We start from the raw sequence: 24,384 nt of genomic DNA, 5'->3' as shown, positions 1-24,384 counted from the left end.
GAGCAAGCAGTTGGTCACAGTGGGAAGGAAGAAACCTCCAGCAGAACCAGGCTCAGTTAGGGGCAGCCGTCTGCCACAGTTGGTTGGGGGTGAGGGGAGAGAGACCGGACAAAAGATATGCTATGAAAGCGAGCCAGAGATTAATAATAAATAATGATTAAATGCAGAGTGGTATATAAACACAGAAAGAGTGAAAAGAGGTAAGTTGTCACGGCCCGTCTTCTGTCCTGCAGGGGCGGTGCTTCCTGCAGGCAGAGGTGGACCTTGAGTAATTTTAGCCACCCGGGCTCAGTAATTTAAGCAGGGCCCCACTAACCATTCTCCCCTCTCTGCTCCTCCAGGTAACCTTGGTTAGTCTTTTGTTCTAGTTTGGTTTTGGGTTGCAATATTCATTCAGATTTCCACATACATGTCCACTCACTCATACACTGCATACACTGGACATACTGACATATTCACATCCCATATTTATCTTTTTTTTAAAATTTGCTTATTTTTCAATAAAACTAATCTGATTGGCCTGTACCCTTGCCTCCCCTCATTCTTTGTTATGGGCTGTGAGCCAGCCTGTGACAAAGTGAAAAAGAAATACTCAGCAGCCGGTTGCAGCATAACTAAGGGATGGTTCAGGGTCACCCGATCCAGCCCTAACTATAAACTTTATCAAAAAGAAAGTTTTAAGCCTAATCTTAAAAATAGAGAGGGTGTCTGTCTCCCAAATCCAAGCTGGGAGCTGGTTCCACAGAAGAGGGGCCTGAAAGCTGAAGGCTCTGCCTCCCATTCTACTCTTAAGTATCCGAGGAACCACAAGAAAGCCAGCAGTCTGAGAGCGAAGTGCTCTATTGGGGTGATACTGTACTATGAGGTCTTTGAGATAAGATGGGGCCTGATTATTCAAGAACTTTTTTGTTACTTTGGACCAAACAAAAGTTAACATCTGTACTGAATATTCTGTGCACAGATCATATTCAGTGAATATAGGGAGCAATCAGAGCAAGAGAAAAAAAAGGGAACAAAGAGGAAAAGGATTAGGATTAAGGATTTAAATGAGACTGAGAAGCACAGAAAGGTCCTAGAATGATGGAAGAAGGAAGCAGAGAAGTGGGAAAGAAAGCAATTAATGGAAACTATGACTAAGTTGTTTATGGATGAGAATGAAAATGACAAGATTGAGCGTGTTAGAATCAAAAGTATCAGTAAAATAGGTAGTGAAAAGCTTTCACAACACACATACTCGCACAATTCTCCTTTTGTCTATTCACAGCTCACTACTCTGACTCTGGATCCTGACCTGGATGCTCTCCCACCACCCAGACATCAAGCCTCACCATCACCACTGCCTACAGCTCCTCATATAATGCTTATTGGCCATAACCATGTCAGCCACAGACTTTCATTAAAGTGTCCTCTAAGACTGACGACGACCACAGGAGTCTGATGAACTGGTTGATGATCACCTCACCCGCCTCACTGCACTATTGAGCAACATATCACGTTGACCTGTCTGGATGATTTAGGGGATTCTATGGGCCTTTGGGAGGCTGAGACTACCTGCTGTTTTCTCCCTGGGTTATTGTCTGAGCTTTCTTCTGGTGTCCAGGATTCCTATGTCCTGTACAATGAAGCCAGGCTCGAGGAACTCAGATGTCATGCAATGCATGCACAAGAACAGTGGACCTTAAAATCACTTTAAGACAGAGAAAGAGTGAGACCTCCATCAGGCTGCACTCATTCTCCTTCAGATGGTTTCATATAACGAATGAAGAGGATTCACTGGTGTAGCAGAGGCAGAAGACATGGCAATGACTTCCAACTTCACCAGAGTGTGGCAGATCCTGACACCAGTGTTTATCACAAATAAAAAAGACACTATGTTTGTGGCTGCCCCCTGAAGAGCGGCTGACATGGAGGTGCCAGTGGACCAACTGACATGTTACAGTCTGATTGACTGCCACTAGCAGAGAGCTGACAGGGAGGGGTTCCAGAGGAGGAAGCAACAGCTACATAGTGCAAAGGTCCAGCACCAACACAAATGCACGCGCACACACACACACACACACACACACACACACACACACACACACACACACACACACACACACACACACACACACACTTAGATATCAAATGGATGTAAAATTCAGCACCAACAGATATGTAAAAAAAAAAAAAAAAGAAAAATCCAACATTTCAATATTTGGTATGTTACAATCCTCAATGAAAACATACCATTTGAGACATTTGTTAATTATCGCAGTTTACTTTTATTTATCTTTTGTCCAACGTCATGTGTTGTTTGGAAACAGGATTGCACTTGCCACAGTAGATTTAAGATCAGAAGTAGTACAACAAGGATTTGACAGTTTTCACACAACTGATATTAGACTTACAAATTAGTAGGAGTATATAACAGCTGATTCAGTGTGTGTGCATTTACAAGTCTATATATATTTCTATTTACAATCAATTAAAAAAAACCCAAAATCAGATTTTTGACTTAAAATTTTCTGTATGTAGATAAGCCCCAAATTTAACAAAAGCATAAGCAGATTAGTGACTTGGATTTTTACACTCCATTAGATCAGCAGCTGTATCATAAAGAAAAACATGCAAACTCAAAATACATTTTTCATTTGGCAGATGGTTTATAACGATCACACCGATCTCCAGTCAGATATGGGTCACATGTCAGAGTGTACTGGACCTCGAAACCACCTCTTTTAGCTGGGCAGGTAAATCTGTGTGTCCCCTGCTGCAGATACTTGACACATGATCCCAGACGGTCATCAACCGATACATCTTTATCCCAAACTTCAACCTTCAAACCCAAGTGTGTGTCCACCTTTATGAGAAAAGTAATCAAACAAGATTTTCCAATGTTGATTTTAGGTTTGTGGATCATAAACATTAATGAGAACATGAATCAAGACTAATGCATAAACCATTTGTACATTATACTTAAAAGCAACATATGACTTTTTTTTTAGTCCATATGACTCAAAAAATGTTAAAGACACACTGGTGTGTCTGGTCTTGGGTCCTCATTCCTTGCACTTCACTACACATGACCCAATTACGCACTACACAAAGACAAAACTTTGAGAAATTGAGAAAAAAAAAAAAAAAGGTTAAATCAAATAAATATTAGACAATGCTTGATTTCTTTACCAAAATTTATTGAACTCTTGGCACTCACCAAATTATATAGTTAACAACTGCTTATCAGCATCATCAAATATTGCACCAGAAGGCATTTATGGCAGGCTCTACATGCTGCTTATGGATTTCGTTGCTTTTTACAGAACCACACTAGTGGGTTGTGAGTGTTGCTGTCTGCAAAGTGTGCTGACTGGAAACTCTTTTCCCTATTTATCTTCTTATTATTACAATAACAACTGTAGCAGCTGTTTGTTAAACCACCAACTAGGTGATATTAATTTTGTTCCTTGCCAAGTTATTGTGTACTCAGTATAATAGTATTTGTCCATGCAATGGTTGCAAGGGATTTAACAGCCACTACAACTTAAGAACACAAGATTGGTAGTAGAGTGCAATTATTTGGATTGATGTAAGGTAATGCTGTTCGCTGTTAACTTGGGTATAAATGTAAAGCCCTTTCTTAGGCAGTCATAGCTTTGTATCATATATTGGGGCAAAAAATTAGTAAAAGAAGTAGTACAGCAATAGATAAAAAGCAATATATAATAAGTATATTTGTAGATCATCAAAAAGCCTTTGACACACTCAATCATGCAATATTATTAGATAAATTGTACCAATATGGAATCAGAGGAGTGGCACATGAAGTTATTTGAAGGATAGAAAACATTTTTTAGAAGTTAATAATAGAAAATCCATTGTATACAATATTAGTTGTGGAGTACTACAAGAATCAGTCGTTGGACCCAAATTTTTCCTTATGTATATTAATTAGTATATTACCATGGTTTTAAATTTTCTAAAGCGTGTTTTTTTTTGTGGATGATACAACTTAATTTTATTCAGGAGAAAATATTAAACAAGTGTTGGATGTGGTTGGAAACAAATTTATAAAAATTAAAAGATGGTTTGATGGTAATAGATTATCTTTAAATTGAAGTTTATGATATTTTGTAGTAGGTAAAAAGTATTGATGCTCAATTGTTGAAATACAAAAAACTAAAGAAATTAAGTTTTTGGGTATTCTTATAGATGAACATCTGTCATGGAAAGCTTATATAAATTATATTAAAGTTAGAATATTCAAAACTGTTGCTGTCTTAAATAAGGTAAAGGAATTATAAAATAAAAAAGATTTGTATATTCTAAATAACTCACTGATTGTTCCATATCTATGGAAAAAAAACAATGTGGGCTTCACTGATAATTGGCAGAGTTTCTGGGGAAAACCTGGTCTTGTTAGGAGAGATGGAGCAGCTCTCATTTCTAGAAATATGGCCAAATTTATTAACCCTCCTAAAACCTGACTGTTTAGGGTTGAGACCAGGAAGCAGAGTTGCATCTTACACGCCTCTCTGCAGCTCCTCTTCTCCCGCCATCCCCCTAAAACCCCATCCCCATAGAGACGGTGCCTGCTCCCAGAGCACCAAAAAACAAACCTAAAATCAGTGCAAAGTGTGCTGAATAGTTGAACGATGCACAGTGACACCATCTGCAGCAAGATGATGTTGTAGGTCTTTGGAGCTGGTCTGTGGGTTGACTATGACTGTTCTCACCATCCTTCGCCTCTGCCTATCTGAGACTTTTCTTGGCCTGCCACTTTGGGCCTTAACTAGAACTGTGCCTGTGGTCTTCCATTTCCTCACTATGTTCCTCACAGTGGAAACTGACAGCTGAAATCTCTAAGAGAGCTTTTTGGATCCTTCCCTTAAATCACGATGTTGAACGATCTTTGTTTTCAGGTCATTTGAGAGTTGTTTTGAGGCTCCCATGTTGCCACTCTTCAAAGAAGATGCAAAGAGGAGAAACACTTGCAATTGGCCACCTTAAACCTTTCTCATAATTGGATTCACCTGTGTATGTAGGTCAAGGGTCAATGCGCTTACAAAACAAATTTTGTGTTCCAATAATTAGTGCTCAAGGTATTCAAATCAATAAAATGACAAGGGTGCCCAAACTTATGCACCTGCCTAATTTTGTTTAAATAATTATTGCACACTTTCTGTAAATCCTATAAACTTCATATATGATATATTTAACTGAAATTGCTGATCTGAACAACCAATGATTTATAAAGGAAAATCCTGAAAATTATCAGAGGTGCCCAAACTTTTGCATACCACTGTATAATGAGGGTTTACTGACCTTGCCCAGATTATAATTAGCATTCCACCAGGGGTTGTTTGACCGAATCCAATGAGTCCTTTGATAGATAGAACCAAACCACATCTGGGCATAGCTGTGAATAGGAGAAAAGAAAGATGAGCAACAGAAGAATTATTAAGTCTGCTTGATATAACGTGGGGGGAAATAATTATTTGATGTCCTACCGAATTTGCTAATGCTCACTTAAAATCAATAAACAGTCTCTAATTTCTGATAGTTTCATTTTAAGGCTAAGAGAGAATATCAACCCAAAATTCAGAAAAAAATAGAAACACTAAAGTTATAGATTAATTTGATTAGTGAAATAAATATTTGATCCCCTACAATCCACTCAGAATTCTGGCTCCCACAGATTGGCGGTGTGTCCCAGTGATCCCAGGAGCAGTTGTCTGGGTGCTGTGCTCCCTGGTAGGGTTTCCCAAGGCTAATTGGTCCTGAGTGAGGGGCCAGACAAAGAGCGATTCCAACAATCACCAAGAGTCACCAAGGGAACTATTTACGCTGCCCGGGATAGGGTTACTGGGGCCCCACCCTGGGAGCCCGGCCTGGGGAGGGAGCTTGAGGGAGAGCATCTGTTGGCCAGGCATTAACCTGTGGTGCCTGAGGTTAAGACAGTGGTTCTCAAATCCAGGCTTCGTGGCCCGGTGTCCTGCAGGTTTTAGATGTGTCCTGATCCAACACACCTGAATCAAATGGCTGAATTACCTTCTCAGTGTACCTTCTCAAGTTCTCCAGAGTCCTGTTAATGACTTCTATATTTGACTCAAGAAACCTAAAGAATTTAGTAAGTTTTTGTAAAGAGGAGTGGGCCAAAACCCCTCCCTAGATGTGTGCAACCTAACTACAAGAAAGCTGTGCTGGCCAATGAGTATTTCTTACCAAGTAATAAGTCATTTTTGCTTGGGAATCAAATACTTATTTCACTCAGTGACATTCAAATCAATATATAACTTTTATGTAATGTGTTTTTTCTGGATTTTTTTGGTTGCTATTCTGTCTCTATATTAAAATAAAACTATTGTAATAATTAGACTGTTCGTTTCTTTGTAAGTGAGCAAACTTGCAAATTCAGCAGGGGATCAAATAATTATTTCCCCCACCGTACCGCCTCCAAATCCTAATCCCTGATCAGAGTCTATTCACCCTTCAGTCTTCCCAACTGAATCTCCTTTCAGGTCCCAGGCTCGGACAATGGTAACACTTAGAGTCCCCCTCCAGGCTTGTAGAGGACAGCAGTTGGAAGCCAGATTAGGAACGTGCCATCCACAATCTGGTTCCCGGGGTGACTTTTTCATAGCATTGTCCTCCAAATACAGTTCTATGGCAGCTTTCATCCCTGCCTTTTGTATATCATTTGTCATCAGCTCATAGATTGGCCGAAGGGAGTAGGAAACAACATCTGGATGATCTTTTAGGGTGCTCAGCCAAGTTCCAAAGCCAAGGGAGTCATTGTGCGTGAGTGAAAACTCTCCCAACCAACCATTGCCTCCTACCACCTCTGTGTAGTGCTGATGGAGTCCAGAGCTGTATGTAACAGCGAGACCCTGGTTTTGCAGGACTTGGTTGCAAGATTTTGTGTTACTGGATAGTGTCAACTTCCCCAAGCCAACAGAGAAACCCAGCGATAAACAGGAGTGGACCTGGAGGACAGGAATAGAGATAATACTAGTTTGTGTAGATCTTGTGAGGCTATCTGATCATAACAATTTCATAAACATATCAAACAAAAGCTGCGGTATTAAAAAAAAAAGAAGATAGAAACAAGCATACACTCTACTGGTAAGAAACAACACAACCATCTGATGGAAATGAGAAGAGATGGCATGGTAAAGATTATTCTATGGAGTGTATGAAGGGCTGCTGATAATTTCCAAACTCAAACCAGTTTTGACAGATGAGAAAAAATGTTTATATCCAGACTACGATTTCTTCAAAATCCAGTTCATCAAGACGTGTACCAGATGTAGATGTAAACTCTAAAGCTACTTCTACTTCTACCCCTTTTCTACAGACATAGTTCTGGTTCTGATGCCAGTGACAGCCTTTTGAGAACCAGCCTAAATTTTGCCAGCATTAGTTAATGTTACAAAAACTGGATTAACTTCTGCAGGCAGAAAATTATGGTAGCACAATCTGTAGGCTACATATTGTGCAATTATCTGTAGCTTTACTGATTGAATAGTTAATTACAGGATCAGTAAGCAGAGTCTGGACTAAAGAAAAACTAAAAACTGAACAAGAATATTTTTAATGAATAAAACCATAACACATCATGAGGGTTGACATAAAATAGTCATTACTATTCATTATGGCACAACCTGTATATGTAGAAATATATAGTCTGGTAACTGTCTGCAGGCACATATGCTTCATGTACCTCACTGGAGGAGAGTCCGTTCAGTGAGAACAAACAGGTTCGTGCAGCCGTGACTCGCCTCAGTCGACCGCCAAGGTAAACCTGCAATATGGTACAAAGTTGTTGTAATAAAAAAGCTGTTTGTATTTTTTAAGTAAGGAAATTCTTAATGTATGTATTTTAACCTGGCGAATGTAGTGTGTGCCATAGGTACGTATGAGCTCATTGTATGAAGCTCTGGTGGAGTTGTTGTAGAGATTTGGTAGCTTGGCTACATCCTTACTGAACTCAGAGCTGAGAGGTGGTCTGTTTGATACTCTGTAACTAGACACAAAGGAAGAGATTAGTAAATTAACTCAACAGAAACTATTCAGATGAAGATTTCTGAATAATCCCAATTCATAAGATCATTCTGGGTTACTCACAACCTACCCATAATGGTTGCAGGTGACCCTGTGCATGCTGAAGGTGTAGCGGTCCTCTTTGGTCTTTGTTGTAGCAAAGTTATAGGCAGTGGATTGTGTTCCTCCCACATCCATACTGGCAAATTTATCTAAATTTAGGCCAGTCTGTTACAATTAATGAGAAATGAATGAATGAATAAATAAATAAAGGTTCATAAGGGGCTCAAAGAGTATTAGGGCCACATTGAGAAAAAAAATTTTGCATTTTGAGAATAAAGTCAGAATTTTGAGAAAAAGGTCAAAGTCCTAATTTCAAGTCAAATAATGGCCACGGCTGCTATACCCTCTACAAAATGACTTGGGTAGATGAAACAACTTGATCAGCTGTCTTATAGTTTCTGTGATTCAACATATCCCCTCTGTACTGCACAAAGATGCAATCATCGATATCCTTGCGTCTGACCATTGCCAGTTTGTGTGGTTTTTCCTTCTGAGCCGATGCAGCTTTCTGCACCATCTCTTTAACATCCTCATACTTATCACTACATCGTGTTTATGTATTAAAAGAAAAAATTTCCTTGTTACTATAGCCAATTCTAAAGTATGTTTCACTAAATCATAATAAAAGACATTCTGGAGGGTATAGCAGACATGGCGTGGCAGTCGTTTGACTTGAAACAACTTTAAGCTGCACATTGACTATTTTCTCATAATTCCATTTCAACTTTTTTCTCAAAATACTATTTTGACTTTTTTCTCAAAAACGTATTTTTTGACTTTAGACTCAAAATGCACAATTTAATTTTTTTCTCAATTTTTTTCTCAATGTAACCCCCTACTCCTTTATAGGTTCATGATTAAACAACACCCAAGTAGCCTATCGGGCTAAAAACATTCAGGTAACTCTGTGACACTCCTGTTAGTAGTGACCACGAACCCATAGCACACCTGAGTATGCTGCTTGCAGATTTAATTTAGCATTTATTTTTGTTTTGGGTTGAGCTGGAGATCCATGGAACACACTGATATGGCAGCGCTGTGTAAAGTAGTTGCTGTTTGGTGTTAATGACTTGTATTTGTGAACACCCACATGTGTGGCAAGACAACTTCCAAAATGTAATCTCCAGTGTTCAAACTAGGGATGGCACGATACCACTTTTTTATGTCCGATACCGATATTTTACATTTGGATATCAGCCGATACCGATATAAATCCGATATTTAAAATTGATCCAGGCTTTTAAAAACATAAAAAAAAGAAGTCAACAGTCTCTCACACAACAAAATCAAAGTCTTTTAGTTGTCCCACATACAAGACTAAGGACCAGGGCGGGCAGAGCTTTTTAGGCAGTGGCACCAAAGCTCTGGAACTGTTTACCACTCCAGCTCCATTTAGCTGACTCTGTGGCATCATTTAAAAAATAGTTGAAAGCTTTTCTGTTTAACCAGGCTTTCTGGTTTCTGACTTTATTTTTATTCTTTTTCTTTTAATATGGTAATGTTATTATGTTTTTAACATAGTGTTTTCTGGGGGTGGGGGGTGATATTGTGTTTTAATTATTGTACAGCGCTTTTCTGTCTGTGAAAAATGCTATATAAATAAACTTTACTTACAACAATAACTATCACCTGAATCCTGTTGCTTCTGTGTGAGAAGCATGTTGCAAATTTCATTAGGGCTGCAACTATCGATTATTTTAGCAATTGTGTATTCTATTTATATTGATTTCCCAAGTAACTGGATAAGAAATACTTTTTTCATATTAACAGTTCATCTGCATATTTTAACTTCTGTACTGCAGTTTTTCCCTGTGTGAAACAAACAGGGTGGATGGAGCAGCTACAAAGTTCTCTTTTCTTCACTTACTGATCAGGTGGTTGATGAAGGACCTCCAGCTGTTTCCCAGTAAAGGTTTAATGGAGGTTACAGGGACGAAAAGGCTTCTTTTGGACACTAGAAAAACATTTAGTCCACTCCATCTGAGCTCGCCGGCTCCGCCTCTTTGCGCTCGTGCAGACAGACTGCACGTAAATCAGCTGACTGCTGCTGTTGCGTCATCAGTGTTCACGTGAAAAACTAGGGGCTGCGTGAGCGCAATCTTGTAATGCTTTATTTTTACAAGCATTCTCCTAAATACGTTTCTACTGCAGGTCTATATTTAGTCACAAATCAGGGATTAAAGTATCAAAAATATTTTGACGGGGAAGGGGTTCTTCCGGTACCGGACGGTCACCAGTGCTAATAGCTGCGCTCGCTAGCAGTATGTCCGGGAGCTGAAGTAGAGAAAAAAATAACAGCTGATTCTCAGCACAGTGAGCACAACACACAAACAAGGCAGAGAGCTGTGAAGGCGGAAAAACATGTCAGTGATGATCACTCAGTGTCAAAGGGAATCCGTCGCAGCGACGGAGGATCTGAGGGGGGTTGTTTTCTAACTCCTGATCCCCCACTCCATTCCAGTAGGTGGTGGTAATGCAGCTCTAAGCTGGTTTGGTCAACCGCAAACCCACAAGAAGAAGAAGACGACTGCTCCCTGTAATGCAGCTAATGTGAGCGAAACGTTATTTAATGTATCGGATTACATTTTTTTATTTCTTTCCGATATCCGATCCAGTAATTTAGGCCAGTATCGGACCGATACCGATACTGAATATCGGATCGGCGCATCCCTAGTTCAAACGTGGAGTGAGTCAAACTGCTGTGAAATGTAAATCTGCAAAAATTCACTGACATTTGGCAGGTTTTTGGTTCAGCATTCATTTGTTGTGTTTTGCCTCTGTCTACAGATGGAGCCTAATTTCTTTATCTCTTTGTTTTGTTTAGTGTATTCTTTCTATGATTTTTGTAAACTCTGTTGCCAAATATTTTGTTTGACAACAAAAGTGAATCATTGCACATATATTAAGTCCCTGGTTCAAGATGTTTCTTGCAGCCCTTTTGAACAAAACTGGCAGTGTTAGTTTTTTGATGTTACTACAATGTGTTTCAGGGAGGTGCTAAAGGTTAAAAAAAAAAAAAGAAAGAATTAAAAAGCCAAGCGTCTGGTTACATAAAAATGTCAACTATCATTATAGTGGTAATATTCAAATATGTCAATTTTATGCCAACATGAGTTGTAAAAGGTGTCCTACCTTCCAGTCAGTACTGTCCTGGGAGGTGTAAGTGTCAATCAAGGAGCTGTGGATGCAGATCAATTTCACAGTTTAATTTCAAAGGTAATTTCCATGATTTTAAACAGTTTGTTAAAAACAGTATTTACAAATAAACAAGTTAATGTTGGATTTTCAGCTGTGAACAAAATGAAAAAATGTAGGATAAAAAAAAACAAGTCTAGCTATCAAAAAATGCTCAATATTGCTCATTAAGTATATATGAATATTGCATGTCCTGATCTACAAATTTCAACATTACCTGAGACATAAAAGTAAAACTCTGAGTTTTAATTAGATATAATTCTCTGGCAGTGAGTGAACAGCTGAGCCACAGGATACTCAATTGTCCCATGAAAGTTACAGTTTTTTTTAGCATGGCAAACACAAGACACTGAATGAGAAAATCAGCGTGTGCAAGTCTGTCTTTGGAGAGCAACACAGTTCTGAAAACAACTACAATAATGTATAAGACTGTACCTAATAGAGCTGTGTGCACTGCTGTAAATATCAGCATTGCATCGGCTGAATGCACGCCAATCCACCGCAGAGACTGGCAGCTGAAAATGAAAACAGATCATGATCATTAACACATACACATACAGCACGCACTACTGTCCAAATGGTTACGTTGTTGCATTTTTATTTACTTTTTGTAGGTTGTTGCCTTTAAGTGGGTTGGAACAGAGCGTACAGGTGCCACTTGGGGTGAGGTAGGTCTTCACATCAATCATGTAAGCTCCTTTTCGACGCAGGGTGACCACATCAAATCCCTCCCCCACCAGGTTGTGACCCGGTACAAAAGGAGCAGCCTGACACTGACTGTAGTTCCCAATTCGACAGGAGAGGACAGGGGAGTTGTGCGACACAAAGAGAAGGAGGCTCAGGCAGAGAGGAGGCAGGATTGAAAAGGAGAGCATCGCTGCAGTGACACAGGCTAAAATATTTTAGACAGAAACAGAGAGAGATAAGTGGTCATCATTTCAACATTAGGTGATTAATAGTAAAGTAAGGAACTGCAATTTTTGCAAACAAGTTTGAGTTGGAAATGAAATTTACAAACATTAAAACAAAATAATCATTTGCCTATCCATATGGTCTATTCCAGAAAGTTGATTTTTTTCAGTGGGAGAAACATTTCATGCAAATTGTTATGACCTTTACTGTTGATAAGCCTGGGCAAACTTGCAGTCAGCTGAGCTCATTTGCATGAGTGGTGAAACATTTCTCCCACTGAAAACACTGAGACCACATGACTAGAATCAACTTTCTGGGATTTCCTTACCTGGATTATTGCACATGCAGCAAGATATATGGTTTATTGTTTTAAAACAATAAACCAAACAAACAGAGTTTCTTTGGCAGAATATTTCTGCATATATTTTGTAGTAGCCTCTTAGTGACTCACATAGTAACTGTTCAGAAAAAAATACTATTTGTCTTTCCAACCATTAAAATGTGCTCACACACAATTTCATGTGCAGTTTTCCTTTTGTAGTATATTGCCAAGATAAAGTCTTTTATGTGCATTGGCATCACATCTGACATGATCCCTTGCAACATCCATCCATTCTCTTCCACTTATCCTTTTCAGGGTTAGATTAATTACCACTAACTGCATGTCTTTGGACTGTGGGAGGAAACCAGAGTACATCTACGCAAACATGCAGACTCCAGAAGTTGGAGAAAGTTGGATTCGAACCACAGCACCACCGTGAAATCTCCCCCCTGACCTGTCGTCCTGGTTCCCCCTTGTCATAGCATTTGTGTTGTATCTTGTCAGTCTCTAAAAATCTTAAATCTCTGTGTAGCTTTTTAAAATAAAGTTGACAATCACTTCTTAGACCATTTAAAAATTTGTTTCTACCTTTCCCAAATCCTGAAAAAGTTGCAGTTGTTGTTCCTCTTTCAGTGATCGAAAGCAGACCAAGCAGGACAAAGAGCCAACAAGACTTGTTCAAAAACAAGCTGAAGTGCACAGCTTATAAGGATTAAGATGGGGACACATCCAGCAAATAAAGAGATAAGGATGGTAAAAAAAATTAAACCAACAATGGCTTATTGTGTTGTAGGATTAAGGAAGTGTCCTTGGAATAGCTTAATTGTCAGTACCGAGAAGGATGAGATATGAGATGATGATTAACTGTATGTGTAAAGGCTACCAACCTCAAACCATAAAATTCCAACAACAAAGGTGCCATACATGCAACTTAGTGAAAACCTGCACAATTAGGAAAACATTAACATTTTTATGTTTATTGCCATATTTATTAATAAATGTTCCTCTCCTTGTCTCCAGTGTTTGGTCTCACAGCATTCTCTACACAACCTTTAGAGGCCATTTAAATGTTATGTATGGGTTAACTCTTCAAATGTATTTTTTTATGAACCCACAGACCTGCACTGTTGGTTTTCCAGTCCCTTGATGTAAAGTCCCTTTTTCTCCTGGGTAAATGTGTCACGTTATCTATTCATGCCTTGACTTGTCCCGATTTCACTCCTGCCTCAATAAAAATCCAGGTGCCCTTGGACTTTAATTCCTAGTTTCACTCACGTGTTTGCCATTACCTGAATCAGCTTTGTGTGTAAATGGAACAATGCCAATTCTTAATAGTGTTTACAGTTGTCTCTACCTGTTATGTTCATGTTTATTTATATAGAATTTCACAAAATTATTTGTTTATTTAACTTACCTGACGTGGTTGTATACTGTAAATGTGCTATATAAATAAATGTGACATTGACACTGACAAAAGTAAAGTAAAGTGACCCAGTTTTGACTGTAAAATGGTTTGAACAACTACACAGTACCACAGTAAGGCACCTCTATGTTTATGTTTTCTACATCCAATATGGCGGCAACGTTGACGTATGATTCAGTGCTCAGTGTGGCGTCTACATATATATGTCTATGAGTGAAATTGGTTGCAAAGAGGTATACAGCGCTGCACCAAAAACCTCATCATCAATGTTGTGGTCACTTGTAGATTGCCAAGCTTGTCTGCACTTCGCATACTAGATTTGATTTTCATCCATGCAAACTACAGGCCACCACGGCAGTCTGTACAGCACCATATACCCCTATTCAGACAATTTCACCCAGCAACAGCCACAAACCTAATTAACTGGTCAGGGAAAACACATTTTCTTTCTGTAACACCCCATAACTATGTTCATCACTTGAACGAAGAGATAAGTCACGCCTATGCCTTGAGCGGAAGTGGACGTTACGGCTGAGGGAGAAGATGCTGCACCACCTTCATCACCATCATTACTGCACAGCTACATAATTCATCATCTTCATCATTCAAGTTGTAGTAAGAGTGTGAGAAAGGTTTATAGGAGTGTGGGAAGGGTTTATAAAGCCATAAAACATATATAAATAATAAAATAAACATACAACGCCGCTACTTTGCGGATTTACACCTATTGTGGGGTCTCTGAACGTAACCCCCACGATAGGTGAGGGATCACTGTATTTACTTTTTACTTAAACTTAAATTTACCTACAGGATACATCCCTGTAAAATACGTGTACGTACGTCCTTAGTCGTGCTACTTACATGTAGTTACGGGGTACTTCCGCCGTAGTCACGGTACATACATGTAGTCAAAGGGTACTTGTGGCCTTAGTCGTGGAAATTACGCAGAACTTAAATGTACTTGCAGGGTTCACCCATGTAAAATACTACATGCTACAACCCTCGCCCTGGAAAGTACAGTGTACCTACGATGTAGGATTGAAGAAACAGTGTTGCTTTTTTTGGCTGAATTATGCAGAACTTAAATGTACAGGGTACATTCCTGTTAAATACGTGTACTTACGGCCTTAGTCCCGGAACTTACAGCTTTAGTCACAGTACTTACTGTCATGGTCCTGGGTCCTTTGACCCAGTGTTTTTTGTTTATGCTTTGTTTTGTATTGCATTTATCTTTTCTGGGTTTCTTTTGTTGTGGGGTTTGATTATGTTTTGATTTCTAGTAGGGCTGCAACGATTCATCGATTAAATTGATTAAATCGATTCTAAAAAATTATCGACACAAATTTACTGTGTCGATGCTTCGTTTAATCCGCACAACCATGTACTGCTCAGTGGTAATCATGTTTCACACGGAGGATGTGTACTGACGCACAGCGTGCTTACGTTTCACGTGTTCACGTATAGCACGCAGCTTTGTTTCATGGCGCGATGGAGGAAGACGTAGAAGAAAGCGATGAGCGAAGTCAAAGAAAAAGACGAAAAGTATCAAAAGTTTGGGACCATTTTAAACAGAAGATAAGCGAAAAAACCGTCCAGTGTGTCTACTGCAAAACTGAATTAGCTTACCACAATAGTACAACGGCAATGATTCAACATCTCAGCAGAAAGCACCCAGTCTACGCATCCAGTCAACAGAGCGGGACTAGCACAAGGTAAGCTAGCACATTTCATTCACGTTTGCGGCTAAAAATAAACCTGCAGTGGAGAAGTATTACAAGTAAAAGTGTGAATAAAAATATATGCAAAATTATACCAAAGTAGCTCCTCCACACAACAGGAGTAAAGATGACATTGTTATAGTTTAATGTGGAGACAAAGCCTTTATTTACAGACACACACAGAAGAGCAGGGTGAAAGAAAATATTTTTCTAGCGTACATAACAGCAGAGCTTGTTACTGTAATCTATTAAAACTGGAGGTCGTAATCAAATCAACGATACATAGGGAGAAAGTGTCTCACATTTTTCCATTGATCGCCATTTGTTTTACACAGCGACAAAACGACAGGAAAGCTGCAGAAGTTAAAATAAAAGCTGTACAGTATATGCAGATAAATTTATATTATATAATAATAATGAATTATATTGATATACAAGTAATAGATTTGTTTTTCACATGCAAGCAAAAATAAACTTGGGCCAGTAAAACTGAGCCACTGGCTGTTAGGTTGCACACTGAATTATTTGTTACTCTTTTTTTCAGTAAATCCTAGAGTCGTATGGACAACTTTGTTCGCAAAGCTGCACCATATTCAACTGAACAAGCAGCTGAGTTGACTGACAGCATTTTGAACATGATTGTCAAAGATATGCGCCCACTGTCTGTGGTGGAGGATGAAGGCTTTCAGAAGATGATTTCCACTTTCAATCCCAGGTACACACTTCCTTCAAGAACCTACTTCACAAATATGATGGAAAAAAAGTATGAAGACGTCAAAGAAAAGTTAAAGACCATCCTTGAGCAGACTGACAGCATTGCACTTACAACAGACATTTGGACAAGTATTGCTACAGAGGCATATCTGGGGGTGACTTGTCACTTTATTGGGGAAGACTGGGAAATGACAACCCATAGCCTGACAACAATGCCTCTTGATGAGAGACACACGGCAGCAAATATTGCAGCGTGGCTTGAGGATGTTATTGCTAAATTCAACATTCCACCACAGAAAGTAAAAGCTGTTGTCCATGACAATGGTGCTAATGTCGTAGCAGCAGGGAAGATTTTGGCAGAAAAGCATGGATGGGCATCAGTGCGATGTGCAGGTCACACCCTCAATTTGGTTGTGCAGAGTGCTCTGAAGAACCACCATTCTATCTCAAAGTGTGTGGCTGCCTCCAGGTGCCTTGTCGAACATTTTAAAAAGAGTGAGTTGGCATGCACTAAGCTAAAAGAGAAGCAGCTGCAAATGGGTACACCACAGCACATGCTGATTCAAGATGTAAGTACTCGTTGGAATAGTACTTATCACATGTTATCCAGGCTTCTCGAACAAAGATGGCCCGTGATGGCTACATTGTCTGACCCAGCAGTGGGTTCAAAAGGAAAACACCACTCTCTCGATCTCAAGCCTGAACAGTGGAACGTTATTGAGGAACTGAGCCAAGCTCTTGAGCCATTTGAAGGGGCTACAGTGTTCTTGAGTGGGCAGCAATATGTTACACTCTCTGTGCTTCCACAACTTGTGCAAAGCCTGAAGAAGTCCATACAGAGTTCAACTTTTGAGACTACACCAGCAAAGTCCTTCCAGGCTCATGTGGCTGAACAGATCACAGCAAGATGGCAAGATCTATTTATTTTTAAACCTGAATTGCCAAACACAGTCCTAATTGCTGCTGCTTTGGATCCCAGATTTAGAAAACTTAAGTTCTTGCCATCTGATGAAGCACTTAAGGTCCAAAGCACAGTACAAAAAATGGCACTTGCTGCCAAAAGCAAAGGAAGGCAGTCAAATGAAAATGACAATGGAGCGTCCGGCAAAGCACAAGACAGCCCAACAAAGAATGTTAAGGGTGAAGCATCATTCCTCTACAATATACTTGGATCATCATCATCAGACTCCAGCACCAGTGATGAAGAGGATGAAGAACAGTGGCTAAATCAAATAGTGCAGAAGGAAGTTTTGATGTATTTTGGAGAGCAGCCTCTGTCCAAGAAGGAGAATCCACTGTCATGGTGGAAAACAAATGCAACGCGATATCCAACCTTGGCAACACTGGCAAAGTCCTTTCTGTGTGTTCCAGCAACATCTACCCCATCAGAGCGTTTGTTTTCCGCAGCAGGAAACATCGCATCAAAGCGTAGGGCAAGCCTCAGTTCTGAGCACATAGATATGCTCACATTTCTGCATTGCAATCATTACATGTTTGTTTAAAACCATAGAAACATACATACTCACTCATTCACTAACACACTTAAACAGACACACATGCTCACTAATATGCACTAAAACACACACTGTGCAATTGTTCTGTTTTTTGTTTTTTTTTTTACCTCAAAGTAACCTAGTAAGGCCTTTCAAGAAGAGTAGAGGAGAGGCTGTTTTTGATTTGTACCTTATTTTATTGGTATGTGTAACTTCATTTAACATTATTTTTTCATTTATTTTGTTATTTATTTTTGCATTGATTTAAGTTCAAATGTTCTTTAAAAAGAAACAGATTTAACACAGTATGTAAATGGACCAAAAGGTCAGTTCTTTTCAAATACTGTATCCAGTTTACCTATTAAAATATTAAACTTTCTAAAAAGGAAATCAATGAGTTGTTCATTGTGAGACCAGCCTTTCCCCTTCTTTTAAATACGTAATATTGTTCATTAATAAGAAAAGTATTTCTTATCCGATTACTTGATTAATCGATGGAATGATCGATAGAATACTCGATTACTAAAATAATCGTTTTATGCAGCCCTAATTTCTAGTTCCTTGTGTTCCCTGGTGTTCAGTATCTAGTCTGCATCTTTGTTTCCTTCTCTGACTTCCTGTTTAATTTGATCCCTGCATGTGATGTTCTGTTTTGCATCCCCCTTGTTATTAGTGTCATTTGGTTCACCTGTGTTCCCAGCTGTTTCCACTCCCCTCATCAGCCCTCTTGTGTATTTAAGTCCTGTGTTTCCTCCGTTTGTTGTCGTGTCCTTGTCAGTATTCCCGTCAGTGTCACATCAGTGTGTTGTCATGTTTGACTTTGGCTCTGCTGTGTGCAATCTGCCTTGGATTATGTTTTTTGCCTTCTGCTCTGCACTCGAGAAAATAAAGCTTTAATTTAATCTCAGCTTTCTGCATTGTGTATCCTGCATTGGGGTCCTCTTCCATGCCTGCCACAGCATTACATGACACTTACGGCCTTAGTGTAGGTTTCCACACCATGGAGCTCGGCTTGACGCTCTCAACAATTCCCTCGCTGCCATCCATATCCATTAAAGAAGAAATCCACAGGACCACTTACTTAAACTTAAAACACAAAAATGGTGGTACAAAACATTCGCAAAATTGTTTGTTAATCATCCATCATATCCAAAAGCGTAAACAAGACAGAGGTCAAAAAACCTTGTGGCTCCCCCTCACCGCACCCAACAGTCTAATAAAACTGACCTTATGTGCCTCAGTTAAAGTTGCAGTAACAAAAACCCCATCAAACTCTTACATGCTCCCATACATCAGAAATACCACATAAATTACATTTTAATCCATCTTAAACAATTCAAATGCCCTTTAAGAGATAAACTTATTACACAGAAGTAATCTAAAATACCTGTAAATAAACCTCTTAATCCCTTCTAAATCAATTAACTTATACTACTGTGAACTTAAACTGTCCTTTAAAAATAACTACTTATTTATTGGTAACCCTTTTTAACTTAATATCACAGAACTGCATTTAGGCTCCTACACTTAGTCACGGTATTACGGCCATAGTCCTGGAAATTACACAGAATTTAAATATAGGAATGTATCCCTTAAATATATAGGCATATACAGGGTAAATCCCTGTAAAATATACGTAGTTACAGCCTTAGGCCGTATTATAAAGTGTTACCGGTTTTTATTATTGAAATAACCTGTAATACTTTGTAGAGGATTCTGGTGCTTTCGAGTTAATAAAACTATCCCTGAAGAATATTTGAACCTTAGTTTCAGTGGGTTTGAGACACTTCAGAGTGAGTTAAAGGTTGTTGGTATTTCTAAGATATAAGAATCTCCTTTAAGATAAGTCAACTGAACCCATAGCTCACAAATGAGATATATGGGTTAAGAGTGGTTAAGAGTGAATTCCCTTAATTATCTACACACTGCATTTGTATAAATTATCTTGTCTAAATAACAGTAGTAACATATTTAATGGATTGCATTCAACTTGATGTATGGTTGTGAACGTGGAGCGAACCATCATGACACCCAGAAAAATTGTGAGATTCTGATTTGTTGAAAAAGCTATTTGTATTTTTGGCCACAGTGACTTTTATCAGCAGTGGAGGTGGACAGGAAATGGGGGACAGATACAGGGGAAGACACATGGGCAAATTGCCGACAGGCAGGACTCGAGCCCTTGCCGCCTGCACTGCAACACTGCAACACTGCATATGGTCACCAGCTTCACCACTAAGCTGTTGTTGTTGACATGTTTCTGATATACAGCGAAGAACAATCACAAGGATCTCATAGCTTTCGAAAACCATCATTAGTAAATTTAACAAAATAAACTTTTGTCTACTGCTGTATATACTCCAGCTGTATACAGCAGGCTGCAGTATGTGCATTGCAGCTGTTTACCACCTCTTGTCACGTCCGCCTCCTGGCTGGCCTACTCCTTCTTCTCCCTTCTCTTGTGTGTGTGTGTGTGTGTGTGTGTGTGTGTGTGTGTGTGTGTGTGCACTTGTTCTTGTTACCATGGAGGGTCCGAACGCAGGGAGCACACCAACAAAGAGGGGCCCTGTTTCTTTGCGGGGCCCAAAATGCTGGACCCCACATGGGAAACCACTCTCAGGCAGCTTGGGATGCTCTCCTAACATGCCTCATGCATTTTTTTCACTTGGCCCACTTGGTAGCAATTTCTGGAAAAGTGTCTGTGAAGTGTGTGTGCTCAGTAGGGACCCCTTGAGTCTGAGCGGTGGTACTGCAAGTATACACACTACACACTAAGTGTGTATCCTTTCACCAATCAGGACCCTCGAGGTCTAAGTTTTGACCAATAAGACCAAAGAAAATACATTATTTCCTGAAATTTCAGGAAGTGATTTTTTTCCTGTTATAAAACATAACTACACTATTTAGACTTATTTAATTTACATTTTACTTGAATAATTTGATAATGTTGTTGTCATTGTACTTTGCACACGACTGTATTTCAACCAAATTAAAGATTTAAACCAGGTAATTATTATTTTAGTAACAATGTAAGTAATAGTAGTGTAAGCCCATGTATTTTGAAAAAATAATTTTTCATGTTCTCAACATATGAAAAATAAAGGTATAAATAAATAGTCATTTAATATTTTCTATCAGTTTACTTAGATTAGAACTTTATTGTCATTTTACACAAAAAAGTACACAATGAAAAATGCCTTCCAGAACACCCATCTAAGGGAGAGAGGTGTCTGCAGTCATGCAGCCGTAGTCTGCAGTCATGCAGTCGTACAGCGATACCGTTGCAGCCGTACAGCCATACGGTATTTAATAGCTTAATCTGCAGGTATCGCATGTACGTTAGCTTCGTGCGGCTAAAAACGCGGGCTTTACGGCACTGTTTACATTCACAACATTTTTACGGCACTTCATGACATGTGACGTCGCCACGCTGAAGCCGCTTCACAAGGGGAGGAGACGCTAATTAAGAGGACCCGCTACACAGAACAAAACACAACATACGTGGTGAGTAAATTAACATTTCAATACTAAATACAAGAAACTGATGTGGATATGCTTTTTATCCAGACTCTGAGGGGTTTATATGCAATGATTTAGGCTTCGCATTCGGTATATTGTCGCTCGGATGGCGTAATGTTTTCCCCTAAGACAGTCCGGCTTTTTTTTTTTTTCCCATTTTTGGCCACAGCAGCTTTTTCTGACAGTGGAGAGAGACAGGAAATGGGGGAAAGATACAGGGGAAGACACGCAGGCAAATCGGCGCCGGGCCGGGACGCGGCGTGTGTATGTGGTCGCCGGCTTCACCACTAAGCCACCCAGGCGCCCGACAGTCCGGCTTTTTAAGTTGTCATTCATCTTAGCTTGCAGTAGTTTTACACCATTGTGTAATGGTGTAAAAGGAAATGACAGAATGTATAATTGCTAATGTGTTGTATTCGGAGTGATTTCGATGTGCTTATGTTTCATAACTGCTGATTCCAGAACCTGACTCTGGCCCTAGTTGCTCGTCGAAACTTCTTCAAAATAAATTGATTGCGCGCCGCTGGAACGCGCAATTCCTTAAAGCTAGGCAAATCGGCGCCGGGCCGCAACGTGGCGTGTGTGTATGTGGTCGCCGGTGTTGTGCCAAAAAGTGATCGGCTGCCAGAAATTGATTGCGTGCCGCTGGAACGCGCAAATCCTTAAAGCTACGGCTGCCCCACGTTCACGCGGTCCACGGGAGCACGCAGTTCCTTAAAGATACAGCAACTAGCTTAAAACGCCTACAGTACATAACCAGCTGCTCATTTCAGGATTAAACTGACATAACGAGCAAATAACTACAATTTTATGCTCTTTTTATAAGGCAAAGGCATGTATGTATGTATGTATGCATGCATGTATGTATGCATGCATATTTAGTGTGTCTTGAAACCGAAAGATGACGTGGTTTATAGCCCAGTCACGAATTACACAATATAATTTATATCTATCGAATAGTATGTTTACTGTCTTGTTTACCTTGGTTCAAAAATGGTAGCTGTTGTAGGTATGTAAATAAATAAAGGCATTGTTCAGTGCTGACATTGCCTCATCTCGACTACATAGGGTAAAAAAAAATTAAACCTGTCATTTCTTGTACTTTAGTATGATTAGTGGAGTATATCCATCCATCCTATTAACCTTTGCAGGGTCACAGGAGCCCATCCCAGCTAGCATAGGACAAGAGGCAAGGGTACAGTACACCTGTATAGGTTGCCAGCCTTGTACAGAGAGACAGACAACCTATTCACACCTATGGGAAATTTAGAATCACCAATTAACCTACTCCCACTAAGTGCATGTCTTTGGACTGTGGCAGGAAACCAGAGTACCTGGAGAAAACCCAGAACATGCAAACTCCACACAGAAAGGCCCCAGCCAAGGTGGATTTGAACCTAGACCTCCTTTCTCTGAGGCAGCAATGCTAACCACCATGCCACAGTGCTGCTACCAGTGGTGGGGGTGGGGGTGGATATTATTAGTTTAATTTATGTATGACCTATGAACAAATGATTGTATCAGAACCACTGATCTTGGGAACCTCCAAGCAAATCATTCTCTTAAAACCCAATGCTCAGTTTCACTGGGGGAAACTGTATTCAGGAAGGGGGCAAAGCATAGTGAGCTGAAAGTATGCTGAAGCAGTGGGTGGAAAGCAAAATGTGAGCCCACTATGATAAGATGTAGGCCAGTCCCCCTGCAGATAAAATTATCCAAATTGTTTGCCCTGACAGCACATGTTGCTTCAAGAAGGCTATAAATAAGGATGAGAGAGCTATGGGTGGTGTAGTCCTACCTGGACACAAGGTGGAGCTCAATTAACCCTGACTGGACTGCTGGGTGTCAGTTGCTGAAAGACCTAAATCACCTTTTGACTGAGGAAGCAACCCAAGATGTCCAGGTACATCAACATATACCATCAACTTTCAGTTTTTGACTTCACCCTACTCACCTGTCAGTTGTATCCCAATTATCTCCCCACAGATTCCAGGCTTTAATATATGTCACAGTCAGCATCCCCCTCCTGGTTTGTATAGGACAGCAGTTGGAGGCCAGGTTATCGAGCAGCCAACAAAATAGTTTTCTGTGTGAGCTCTGCACGGTCTTGCTTAATAAGTATACCAACATGGCTTTCTTCATCTCTGCCTTTTGTGTCTCGGTTGGCATCAGCTCATACAGTGGCAAAAGGGAGTATGAAACAACACCTGGGCTATCCTTCAAGCTGTTCAGCCAGTGGACAAGGCCCAGGGAGTTATTATGGGTGAGGGAAAAGTCCCCTGACCAACCAGTGCCTCCAGCCACCTCAGTGTGGTGTTTGTGGAGACCAGCGTTATAGTTAGTGGCTTCATCCCGGTTTGCTAGGATTTTCATGCAAGATGGTCGATCACTGGATAATTTTATCTTCCCCAAGCCAACAGAGAATCCGTGTGATAAACAGGAGTGAACCTGAAAGACAGGAATGAGAAACAAGATTCCATGTGCACCTTATAGCTAAACAGTAAATGCATTAACTCTATACAAAAGCTATAGTCTGAGATATGCACTTATGACGGTAGACTTTCACATCAACAAAAGTAAGGATTTGCTGCATTGCTCAGGGATCCTTTTTTATGACAGACCACCATCACTGACATGACTGTTTGTTCATTTGGGTACAGATCAAAAATATTTCTTTCAGTCTTTCATTGCAGTGGTAACGCAATGTGTGTAAATGTGAGTGTGTGTTAAGAAATACACAGTCTTGTGACTGTGTGCAGGCACATGGGCTTCCTGTACCTCCTGAGAAGAAAGCCCGTTCAGTGAGGCCAAACAGGTTCGTACAGCTGTGACCCTCCTCAGTCTCCCCCCAAGGTGAATCTGTAATTAGGTACAAGGTTTTGTAATTAAATACATTTTACATTTTTATTTATTTTTTAATAAGTAACTGAACGTGTGTGTGTGTGTTAACCTGGTGTATGTAGTGTGTGCCATAGGTTTGTATCAATGCGTCGTACTGGTCCT

General features: G+C 39.8%; 1 protein-coding gene across 1 annotated transcript; it reads right to left on the bottom strand.

Moving 5' to 3' along the window:
* Window positions 1-2,339: 2,339 nt before the first annotated feature.
* On the bottom strand, window positions 2,340-23,400 carry LOC115783322 (perforin-1-like). The gene is made up of 10 exons (XM_030734101.1): window positions 23,336-23,400; window positions 11,886-12,172; window positions 11,716-11,795; window positions 11,218-11,263; window positions 8,114-8,250; window positions 7,867-8,005; window positions 7,703-7,783; window positions 6,469-6,965; window positions 5,305-5,398; window positions 2,340-2,842 (listed from the first exon to the last, which is right to left on the bottom strand). The coding sequence occupies exons 2-10, from the start codon at window positions 12,153-12,155 to the stop codon at window positions 2,630-2,632; spliced, it is 1,557 nt and encodes a 518-aa protein (XP_030589961.1). The 5' UTR covers window positions 12,156-12,172; window positions 23,336-23,400; the 3' UTR covers window positions 2,340-2,629.
* Window positions 23,401-24,384: the final 984 nt, after the last annotated feature.

Source organism: Archocentrus centrarchus, chromosome 1 (genome assembly GCF_007364275.1).
Source record: "Archocentrus centrarchus isolate MPI-CPG fArcCen1 chromosome 1, fArcCen1, whole genome shotgun sequence".
Classification (NCBI taxonomy): Eukaryota; Metazoa; Chordata; class Actinopteri; order Cichliformes; family Cichlidae; genus Archocentrus; species Archocentrus centrarchus.
The sequence above is the reverse complement of the archived record's forward strand: the minus strand, read 5'-3'. Positions and strand labels throughout refer to the sequence as shown.